Raw genomic sequence first — 12,022 nt, 5'->3', positions numbered from 1 at the left:
GCGCTTAGGGATAAGATGCATTAGACAAAATGAGTTGCTTTTCTAATTCTTCTCGACTTTGATACCCTTTTGGGGTTTGAATTTCCAATCGAAATTCAAAGCACCTCATTTTAGATTAGAACATGAGTTCCATTACTGATAAAGAAAGAGAAGAATTAATGGAAATATTCAACTTTTACTTGTTTTTTTTTGTCGCATTGAAATAACTAAATGCTCTTTTTAGCAGGCGGTTTTCCTACCGCATTGTGTATTCCATTCAAACCGGAAAATGTGAATGAAAATAATAAATAAGAAATATGATAATGGTTATTACTACCAATTTTATGATGAAAATGTGGGAATTTTTTCCGCTCAAGGGAGTTCATTCGTTTTCACCTGCTCCTAAATTAGTGACCTGTTAAATTTGGGACACATTGGATGAAATAGTGCCGTAAATGTTTGGAAGTTATGACCACCCCTCCCCCATCCCCGCTTGCGAGCTGTGATTCTGAAAATAATCATTGACGCGCCAAATTTATTGACCGATGAAGTGGTATTTTTTTGGCAATCACGTCACCATAGTAACCAGCAGTTATTATAATTTTTTGTAATTGGAATAATAGAAAAGTGGATTTTTAAACGCATTTAAGTGTCATTCCGAATCAACCGTATCTGCTGTTCAGACCGAGACTTGTTTGCTGCCATAATCAAATTTTCGAAGGAAATCAATGGGTTCCCTCCCTCGCTCCGATTTGTTTATTTTCTGACTGTTTTGTTTGTCTTTTTCAGCATTGATTGAATTATTTGTGCGGAGGGGCTTTGCGAGTAAAGAGGTCGCTGCAATCACAATGAATTTCTCTAATTTTAGGCACGTTCTCTGTTGCTATGCGCCTCAGATATTTAAATAAAAAACTAAGATATCTTTGTTGCCGTTTCATTGTGAAGTGAATCTTTGGAAATAGTATACCAAGGCATTTTAAAAGTGTTTCAAGTTCAACTGCAATAATTCAAATCAAACAAGAGCTTTGCGCTTCGGGGTTTTGTTTCAGAATTTAAGTACCCCAAGAAAGCGTTTTACATATTTGAAAAATCGAGAGTTGACTGGTAAATAAGTCGAGCTTAAATGGGGGATCAATTAGAAATTGGAACACTTAGGATTAACAAGGGCGACATCAAATAGGAGTTCTCAACCGACCAAACATTTACCCATTGGTACTGGTTTCTACACTCTTAGTAACATCCATTTTGTCACAAACTCATGATCTCCATATGTATGGACTTATTAATATCCTGCTCGAAAAATTAAAAACTTTGAGACATTTTGATGAAAAAAAAAACAATTATAAACCAAATTAAAGAATCAGTGTCGGAACTTGACTAAGAAGCTTGATCTCTATGTGATATTTTGATAGCAAATGGTACTATTACTTGAGATCAAGTAGAACATCTTATATTTACTCAAGCTACAATTTCATTAAATTGTCTGTTTGTGTAACTTTTATCAAATATTTTGTCGACAGCATTTATTTCTGAAGTGATGCCTCTTTTAGTCCTACTAAGTTTAGCCATAATTCTTTTTTCTGCTGTCCAAGGTAGAGTAAAGTGTCCATACATGGCGCCTGCACATGTGTCCAGTGAACTGTTTTCGGGAAAATGGTTCCAAGTAAGGCGAGCAGAAAATCTGGCTAACGATGAGAAATGCAACACTGTAGAATACTCAATATCGAAAAATTTCAGAGGCAAGATATTTATTTTTGGTTTTATAAAAACCCGTATATTTGGTTTCAGTAGCGGAATTTGGGGGTACGTCCCTCCTTCCTCAGAGATTCGACCACCTGATTACCCAAAGGGTCCCCCCTTTGGTGTTATTTTAAGACATCCATTTTTAGCTGAAAGACCCCATATTTTGTCTACAGGGGCCTTTGAGAATGCCCCCCCCCTCGAGAAAATCATTGATCTACCCCTGCTTGTTTTGATTAATTTTCTCAAACTGTTAAAAAATTCAGAACAAGTTTTAAAAACCAATAGCTTAAAAATGGATTTTAATTATCGCAAAAATTTTGAAAAAAAAGCAAAGAAATCAGAAATTTTTTTTTTATAATTGTTTGAAGAATTAGAACATCTAGTTTTATCTAGTTGTCTCGCCTTAGGTTGGCAAGTTCTGGCAAATCAAACATTTTTGGACGGGTCTGAACAAAAAACACGTTTCGTGGCGTACAAGCAGCGTTATCAGTTAAGAAAAACGTCTCTCGGAGTTTTCGAAGATCAAAACTCGAGCCCAAAAGTTTCCAGCAGAGAAAAATTGAAGTCCCAACCTAAATTCATTATTGTTCATGTGGACAATCACTTTGCTCTGCTGTATTTTTGCAACGAAGACGAAAAGTTTGGATCACATTTTGATGCTTCTATTCTGTCACGTGAACAATTTCCTGATGTTGTGAACTTAAATCGAGTCGAACGAATTCTAACTAGCAGGGGAGTTGACGTACACATGCACGATGTGGATCAAGCCAATTGCGGCGGTTCGAATCCCGTCCGTGACAACGAAGTGAATAACAAACGAATCGAAGAGGAGTTCAACATGAAACGAGAGCAAGATAAAGTGTACCGCAATTGCTTGGCTCGTCTGGCGGCGGTTGGTGGTCTGGATTTTGATGGCATGTTATGGTGTCAAAAACTGAAAATAAATCGCTGATGATTTTACTCATTTTACAAAAAATTAATTTACAGGATTTAATCGTCTCGCAATTTTTTTCCCTAATTTTCTGTTTTACTAACCTCTGAGTTGTATTATCATGCTTGCGATTAGTAGGCTTCATCAAATCGAAGCATAATTTTTTCGATAAACAAATTGTCAAACAGAATCACTGCATCAAACTTTTTTTTATCTTCATACTGTCATCTGGGTTTTCATGTAGGCTAAAATAAAAAATACAGCCGGATTCTCTGAAACCAGCTCAGATTGCCACAAGCATAACCACTTTTCGACAAAAACAAAAAATGAAGAAAAATGAACTATTTTTTTGAATCTGTGTGAATTTCGTCGCTCATTTAAAAAAAAACGACGAGGTGGCGGATGATTAAATGTTACCTTTATTTTTGTGATATAGTGTTATTTTAAAGAAGAACGCTTAAAGAATCCATTTTAATGATTCAATCTTTGTTATGATTATTAAGAAGTTCTGTCCATTTTTTCTCGACAAAACATTTTTGAAGATTTTCTCTGCAGCTCAAGTAGCGACCCAACGTGTTTTCTTACGCTATAAAACTCGACAAAACTTCCATTTAGAAAAAAAATCTCCGAGCTTTTATGCTATCTAAAATGGATGGTTTAATCAATTTCACCAACAAATTCTCTCTGGCAAAATAGCTTTAAAAGATTGCCACTTTAGTCGTTTTATAATAATGCGTGCATACTTTCTAGTTCCTTTTCACGAAATCTGTTTATGCCTTAGAAATTTGTTTATGCCTTAATCAGTAGAACTATCAATTGTAATTTTGTTTTTCATGACATGAAATGGTCTATCATTTCAATGTTAATTTGAAACAAGACTATTTTTTTATTTCTCAACTAAATTTTATCGAAAATATTGATAAAATTCAAAACCAATAAAAAGAAATTCAAAATTAAAAAAAAAAGATTTCCTCTGTGCCCAATAATTGGTACTGTTGAAGCTAACGAACTTAGAACTTATGTTATCAACTTAGCATTTTCTTTTGTCGATACTCTGTCAACATTAAATTAGCTTGGCTAAAAATTTAGGACCTAGTGAGCTGCGACCCCACTAGCTAATGATTATAAGTTTGCTCACACTAACTGCTCATATTTTGCTCATACTAACTAAGATACCTTGGGAGTCATACCACGCTGATCTCTCTTAACTAAAAACTAAAGATGTCTTTCAATCTCTTGTTTTTGTACATGATCTCAGCTTATTTTAGGTATAGTATGCTTCTATGATTTGAGAGGTACAAAACGTACTATTCGCACATACCTACAGGGGGCGGGGGGGGGGGGACACCCTTCAGAGATTCGACCCGCTCATCAATCAAAATATCCCTCCTTGCTATTATTTTATGTCATCAATTTTATGCCGACCAACACTAAAATTTTTCTAAAGGTATCTTCGGCGTCAATATATACTAAATTCGAAGAGAAGCGCGCGCCGAAAAAAAACGCATATTTTTGGTCAATATTTTCCAAGAAGTGCTCCAAAACGGCATTTTTGACTTGCTGTTTTAAAAATTTGCATGCGGCGCATAATTTGTTCACAAAACTGGGTCTTTATAGTGTTCTGGGAGCACTCGCAACATCACATCAATTTCGTCGACCTAGAAAAATGACAAGTTGTTCAATTTTTTTTTTGAAAATCCGCCTCCCTCGAGAAAATCCTAGATCCCCTGTCTACTAACACATTGTGTGGGTCAATTAAGAAACCACAGTTCATTTTCTAAAAATTTCGGAGTCAAATGAATGCATCGCATTAACTACGCATGAATAGAAAATTACCACTTTTGTGCTGATCAATTATGCTAAGTTGACGAAATTGGCAACTTTCAAACTTTTGCAGCATCACAAAAAAAATAAATATTAAAAATTCCGTGAAAACGATTAATTAAAGATTGGCACAAATTGACTTTGGCCTGCATAAAAAACACCCCAAACGTAAGAGTTACTTCGGAACAAAAACTATCGTTTTTAATGTCAGTTGGCTTTTGGTATAGTTGCAATGTATTTTGACCCTTGTTTGAAATAACATGGTTGACCTTCACAACAGTATTTGTCTTTGTTTTAAAAAGCTTTCGTCAAAATACCACAACGTTTTGAAAATCATATTCCGTAATATTTACCTTCAAATTATACCTTTAAGTTGAAAGGTCATCATGTTTGTTTCTGAAATAGCTGTTTAGAAATTGTTCAACGATGATCAAGTTTGTTTTTTCTCTCACAGTTTTATGCCAGCTAGCGTCGGCCGGAACGAGTGAGGGAAGTTGCCCTTATGTCTCGCCTGTTCACGTCTCGGAAAAACTGTTCGCGGGTCGATGGTACGAAGTGAAACGAGCCGAGAAATTTGGAGACATGGGAGAGAAATGCAGCTATGTCGACTACCACTTTGCCAAGGACGAACAAGGCAAGTCAAGCGAGAAATAAATCAGGAAAACTAAAAACGGTAGTGAAAAAATTTTGATTCCTCTGAAAAAAAAAACGATTTCTTAGCTTTTTGGATTTTGATGGCGATTGATCAAAAACTTGAAGGAAGTAAATTATCACCAGTTTTTTTTCTTTAGGTTGGTATTTGTTCATGAATAGCACTGGATACAATGGAGTGGAGTACAAGACGACCGAGGCAGTTGCTAGGCAACCCCGCGAACTCCAGAGAACTGCTTTGGGCGCGTTCGTGGTTCAGTCCTACGGAGCTTCGAACAACAACCTGTACGTTGCTTACTTGGACAATAAATTTGCTCTCCTTTATTTTTGCTACGAAGTTGGAGTCATGAAAACGGACCTTGCTTGGATTTTGTCTCGAGAAAGGTTCCCAGACCCTCGTGTCTATCCGACCCTGGAGAGAACTCTGATGAATAAGGGTGTAATCCTACCCCTTTTTGACGTGAACCACATTGACTGTGCCGTTCCGAATGATAAAACTCAAGATTCTAATGGAGCTGTCGCGGAAACAGAAAGAGACCTCGACATCAAACGAGAAAGAGATCGATTGTTCCGAGAGTGTTTGAATCAGTTTTCAAATGGCGATTCTACGTACATGCTTTACTGTTACAGAAACTATCATGATTAAATAAACAATGTTTCATTATTCAAATGAACCATATAAAATATATCATGAAATCTAATTTAAAACAATTACTTTTAAAATCAGTAAATAAAAAAATTCAATAATTTTCATGCGCCCACGAACAAAAATAGTTGAACAAAATTTTTTTGAAAACAAGCTTTTCAAAAATTTTTCGAAATTTTGGTCAACCTTTTTAAATTTTTTCAAATCGACCATATTGTATTTCTGAGTTCTCCCAAATCGCTAGAAACACCCTGTTTTTACCAAGTTTTCTGCGCCGTAGGCAAATTTTTGAAAAAACAGACCAAAAAGCGTTTTAAGCCCTTTTTGGAAAGTGTTTTTTGGCGCGCACTCCCTCTCAAAATTATTATATATTGGCGCCAAAGGCGCCTTTAGAAAATTTTTTGGGTCAGTCAGCCAAAATTGGATATCTCAAAATAGTGCCAAGGGGGGGGGGCTATTGGTCGGCAGAGGATCGAATCCCAGAGGGGAGGAGGCGTCTGCCCCCCCCCCCCTTAAATCCGATGCTGCATACAGATGCTTAAAGCTCAGCGATGAATTATTGATATTGATAAATGTTTTTGAGCAGCACTTTTCTGTATGATGCGTAACTGAAATTTTCTGAGCTATAGTTTGGTTCAAATAGATCGTCTACTCAAAAAAAGCAAACGCGCTATGGTAAGTAGCAAAAGTTAGAACAGACAGACTTAGTTTTACCTATTTCAGAAATTTTACCTACATTATCAAAATACCTATTTCAGAAAATGTTTACAAGCAGCTTTGTCTCAGGGTCGCTTAACAATTCCGGATTTAATTCGCTGCAAACTTGGCGGATTTTTCTTTTTGGTAAATTTGTCTGCTCCAAGTTTTTGCAACTCTCAAAAAACATCAAAATGGACCAATTAAACGAAGTAAACAAACTCCCTCGCAAGTTATGATACAAAACAAAAAACAACTGACCTCTGTTTTAATTTTCTGAGCATTCATCGCTTGTTCATGAGCCGCTTGAATCAACTCGTTCGCCTGTTGTTGTTGACCCGCCAAAATTCCTGAGGTGTCGAATTGTGCCGCGGGCGACAACTTCCCGTCGGCACTTTGTCCGTTGGGCACAATAGCCGACGCTATCATGTTAGCTGCATTGTGATTGGCTACAGCTGCCAGTGCGGCCACGTGATCTATAGTGTTGCCGGCAGGTGCTCCGGTGGCTGGCGTAGTTGAAGATACCGTGGGGTCCAACAGACCGGCCTGGCTCCCATTTTGACCGTTGAGGGGAACAGTTGCAACCGGTCCCTGCAAATCAATGAACTATGTTAGCTCTTTGCAACTTCCTTTGAAAACTTTCCTTTGATATATTTTTTTGAGGAGTCTTCAAAGTTTTCTATAAAGTTTTCTTGAGTTTTTATATAAATGAAATCAGACTGTGATGAATCAAAGACGAGATTTCTACAATACCATGCTGTAAATAAGTCTAAAAAAACATGTTGGGACACTTTTCGGTTTTTTCTCGACGCTTTTTTAACTTTTTTCAAAAACTTTTTTGGAATCTGAATTAAGATTGAAAAAGTTTCAATCTCTAGTTCAACTTCAAGGTGCTTTGGGATAAACTTGAAGTTTCAAGGAAAAAAAACACCCAAGGGGACTCCGTAGTTTCTTCCATCTCTTTAAAACTGAGCGGAAAAAATATCGGTTTGAAGCTTATAAATTTTTGTCTTGAAATTTAATTGTTTATTTTGGTTTCTCAAAAATTTTCTCATTGGTCGAAGACCATTTAACCACCTTGATTGTAAGTCGTCGCTCAATTTTTTTGATTACTTTTATGTATTGGAAAACCGCCCAAAACTGTCTTTGTCTGGACGGGTTTTTTGTTGATTTGAAGGAAATTTTGGCTGATTTGTCTGAAATTTAAATTAGCTGAGCTGACATGACCGATTTGTTTGAGCTCCGGTTTTTTCCTATTTTTGAAACTTACCGTGTAAATCATTATTCACTGCTCAACTGTTTAAACTTTTTGAAACAAAATCAGAATTGAAATGATTTTCGAATTGATAATTGAGTAAATTAAATGAAGACAACAATAGAAATGTTAAATTGTTCAGAGACGAATTTTAAATATAATTTTTTGGAAGAGGCAAAACAGAAGGTTTTGAAATTTTGGCACCTGGTGATTTCTTTTGCAAAATGGCTAATTTTAGTCGTTGTGTGAACAAATACAAGATGCAAACAAGGTGCTACGGACTGAAACAAATTCGATTTGCGAAATCGGTTTTAATTCTCGATTGTCAAGCTGTGTGCAAAAGTCGTGAAAACTATGGGTTTCTTGGGTTATTAATAATTCCTGTTTGGAGCGAAAGCTTTTTTTTTTTTGGACAAACTGAGTCGAGTTATAACAAAATATGTTAAATTTTGGAAATGTTCGCGAGAAACGTCGTTCAGTTGTCAGTTTTTCGCCAAGGTTTTTGATGCTTCAGGATAAAATCAAGCAATGGAAAAAGAAAAGTGAAAAAATGGAATTAACTAGATGACGACTGTTTTTAAACTGCAGTTGTTAAGATGCAAGTTGCAGACAAAGTTGAGGTTAAGTTTTTGAGTTTTTTAAGTTTTTTGTCGAGTATTTGAGTGGATAAAATAAATTTTTGGTTGCGTTTTTGGGTGGACAGTGGGGATTTTTGGCTGTGTTTTGGGTGTGATTTAGGGTTTTGGTATTGCGTAGCGTATTGTGTTTTCGAGCAAGGGCATGCAGCAGTAATGGTTGTTTCGCAGGCAGAGTAAAAGAAAGGTAAAAGCTATATTATATCACAGTCGTCAAACACACTATACTAGAATAGATATAGCACGGCAGCAGAGCAGGCAAAACAGGAAAATAAGAGCAGGCCGGGCGGCAATGGACTGTAGCATGTGGGTAGAGAATCTAAGTGCGATCGACGAGGCAAGGCAACCACCACGATAGAACAACGCAGTTCAGAAGAGAAAAGAAAGTGAATGAAATGAAATGAAATGAAATGAATTTCAGAGGGACGACGACAACTGAGGGGAATGAATGAATGAGCGACGAGGAAAAAGAGGATAAATTATTGGGAAAAATGGTTCCCAAATTAGAGTGCAAATAACATACACCAAACGCAAGCTAGTAGAAGTATATTTGTTGAATATATATATTTAGGAACAAATATCGATTAGAATGGAAGGCTATAGGAGCAAAAGAGCGAATAGCTGGAAAAAAGAGGTAAATTTTGAGGAAAAAATGAAGATAAGTTTGGAAAAATTGATCGGCAAGAAAAACTCTGTGACGGCGCACTTTTGTGTTGGACTACAAATGGAATGAAATTGAATGGAAGGGATAACTTGCGAGGAAATTTGACTGCGCCTGTTTTCCTACTATTTTATGTTCCAAAGAAGTTCCTTTTGCTTCATTTTTTATCTTTTTTGTTAACTCATTCCTCAGATGTATATTCAAGTACATATATACTTTGAAGTCCTTTTTTCCACCTGAAATAGTACCTGTCGAAAAATCACAGAGAGTTGCAAATTATCAGCAAAACAAAGCAGCAAAGGGAATAAAACAGGAAAACAAATGTGGAAATTAGAAATTTATAAATTTCATTCCATGTTTCGGGCTACTTTCGAAGCCTCTGCTCTAAGCTATTAAGCCCAGGCAATTACGTGGAGAATACAATAAATTAAGCTTTTTGCACAGAGAAAGTATCAATGCCGAAAACTTGTATAATTTTTACTTTGCTTTTCCTTGGTATAATTTTCCAAAGGTATATTCCTTTGTGCTCAAACCGACCCCTAAACCCAGGTTAACTTTTCTCCACAGCATAATACGGAAATGAAACTGGCGCTTCGAATATTCGAACAGGATATTATAAATTATAACTCCGGCTTTTAGTTGCTTTGTGATGTCAAATGCCGGTGATCCACGGAATGCAATAAGCGTTAAGCCGAACGAAAATATATATTTGAAATATGAAGAGGTCTATAGTTTCAAAAAGGTCTGCGGTTAGATGTTAGATGCCCGAAATCTCAAAGGAGCTTAACGTGAATTTTCAGAAACCGTCGGATTTAGTTTTTTTTTGAGAAAAAAATATTTTTTCAGAATTTGTCAAATACGAATTTCAAATACGAACATTTGTCCAGACTACGAATTTTAACGCAAAGTGATATTTAGGATTCAACTCTGCTTAGAAACTATTTGTGGACTTTGACAAAGGACATTGAGCAAGTGATCATTTTTTCGGTTTTTTAATCTTTCTGATTGTTGAACATGCAGTAAATTATAACAAAGTGAACCCTTGGAGCTTAGCGCATTAGCCCTGTCCATTTTCCAATCAGGTATCTAATCGCGGAACCCATGCAGAGAATAATCCCACAGCAGCTTCCAAATCAAATTGTATCTACAGAATCTTCCAGCGGGTCTTAACCACAGCCAGAAGTTCATTTTGACCAATCAGATCTGCAACATTTTTGTTTACCGAAACAATCAATATACTCGCGTTTCAAATAATTAAAAGGAGTTTTAGTTTGCTTCTGGCTAAAATCTGTCTTTAGTCATACAAAAAGTTGAAGTTTTAGGAGTTGAAGGTTTTGGTAAATCGGTTTTTTGAGACGTCGGATTAGGGAGCTTTGCCTTCTGCTCACCTGAACTGAAAGCTTTAAATGAATTGTTCACACTCTAATGCGGATAATTCCCTGCACTAGGGCGCCTGTCGGTTCAAGCTACGTTTGTTAGCCAATTCGGCGGAGGAGTCATGTATCAAACCGACCAAGCGGAAAATCGAAAATTCCCAGATAAAATAATTGCCCATAAATTTGCGTCTGCTCCCAAAATTGGATTTTCTGGGTGTTATTAACAGCACCTGAAGACATTATTTCAACGCTGAATCTCTAAATCTGAACCAAAGTCAGAGTCAGAGTTTTCGAACGTTTGGTCGCCAAATTTTCTTATAGATTATTTTTATTTTTTACCTCCAATTTTGCCATCGGTTTCTACGCCGCAGGCAGTTTCACCAGCGTTTTTCACCAGTTTTCAGCCCCCCCCCCTCACCAAGAAAGAAAAAACTGACATGCGGACCTTTCGTGGAGATATTGTGCATGCATTTATTTGTGTATATTTTGTCGATATAACGATATAGAGAAAGGGAGAAAAACCGCTCGAAAATTTATTCTGTTTGTAAAATTCAAAGATAGTGTCAGCAAAATACCAATCTGAAACCCCAAATCGCAAGCTTCTTGATAAATCCAATTTCTTCATAAAATGAGTTTACTGCTTTTTCTTTTGCAAAACAGTTAGATGATTTCTCGGGGATGTCAAAAAAATAGCAAGAAAGAGATTGAAAATGCTGAAAAATTTTGTCCGAAACAGAATAATAGCTTCAAGATAGGCAAAAAAGAGACGGATTAATCAGTTGATTGAAAAATTTATGCTCCGAAGAAATCGCAGTTTTATATTTTTTGAAGTATTTTAAGAGTCATAAGTATTTTGAGAAAATCCTACACAAAACATCAAGAATATCAATAGCACTCTGAGATATCAAATTGTTTCATTTAATCGAAATTCACGAAAAAAATATGATAGAAAAAACTAAATGAAAAAATATTACAAAGCAAACGTTCAGATTGTTTGAAAATTTTTGCCGCAAATCATAAAATAATGAAACTTCTCGTGATCTGGATAATCAACCCTAATTTTTCCTTTGTTTAGGAGAAAACTTGCTCTTGGCATAAAAATTTTGATCAAGCAGTAGCGATCAAAGACCTAAGAGGGTTTAATAAGTCTTTTGTTATGCATTCAATTTTAGCGGACGAAGTTTTAGATTGAACAATTTCAACTGAAAAAATCACGATGGCATCAGTTACAAAATGATTAAAGCCTCTTTACCAGAAAAGCAAAAGTTTTCTATAATTGCTTTAAAATATGTCCAATTAGTGGTTATTTCCATGATTGCCAAAACTGTGAAAAGATAAATCTATTGTTTTAGAGATTATAGACCAATCAACGTGCTTACTGCATGCAGTTAACCCGGGTTGACCGAAATTTTTTATCATACAATTTCCATATATGAAAAACTTTTTACCATACAACTTCATACAATTCCATACATACAGAAAATTGTATGAAACCTCTATGATAAGCATTTTTCTATATATAAAAAATATATGACAAGTATATTTTCATAAACAAAAAGGTAGTTTTTTTTTTACTAAATTTTAGTTTCTGAAAACTTTTGCGTTGTGTTTGTAACCGAACTCAA

The 12,022-nt window shown here is 35.8% G+C and overlaps 2 protein-coding genes and 1 long non-coding RNA gene across 4 annotated transcripts in view; 2 read left to right on the top strand and 1 right to left on the bottom strand.

Annotated features, from left to right (window-relative positions):
- Positions 1–12,022, bottom strand: part of LOC134845537 (RNA binding protein fox-1 homolog 2-like) — a 57,112-nt gene that overhangs the window by 25,841 nt on the left and 19,249 nt on the right. The window contains exons 1-2 of one of the 2 annotated variants that reach the window (XM_063862469.1): positions 7,741–9,630; positions 6,732–7,061 (exon numbers count right to left, since the gene is read on the bottom strand). In XM_063862469.1, coding sequence (XP_063718539.1) covers positions 6,732–7,061; positions 7,741–7,752 — 342 coding nt within the window. In that variant the 5' untranslated portion in view covers positions 7,753–9,630. Of the gene's footprint in view, positions 1–6,731; positions 7,062–7,740; positions 9,631–12,022 lie in introns of those variants that run through there. The other variant, XM_063862467.1, reaches the window with a different exon arrangement.
- On the top strand, positions 1,454–2,721 carry LOC134846387 (uncharacterized). Its single transcript, XR_010162796.1, has 2 exons — positions 1,454–1,718; positions 2,130–2,721. It is a non-coding gene; the product is annotated as an uncharacterized LOC134846387 (long non-coding RNA).
- On the top strand, positions 4,811–5,794 carry LOC134846429 (uncharacterized). The gene is made up of 2 exons (XM_063863785.1): positions 4,811–5,111; positions 5,269–5,794. Exons 1-2 carry the CDS (start codon positions 4,904–4,906, stop codon positions 5,772–5,774), a joined length of 714 nt encoding a protein of 237 aa, XP_063719855.1. The 5' UTR covers positions 4,811–4,903; the 3' UTR covers positions 5,775–5,794.

The sequence above is a fragment of the Symsagittifera roscoffensis genome, chromosome 5 (genome assembly GCF_963678635.1).
Source record: "Symsagittifera roscoffensis chromosome 5, txSymRosc1.1, whole genome shotgun sequence".
NCBI lineage: Eukaryota > Metazoa > Xenacoelomorpha > Acoela > Convolutidae > Symsagittifera > Symsagittifera roscoffensis.
Note: the sequence above shows the minus strand (reverse complement) of the source record. Positions and strands in the feature narration are given on the sequence as shown.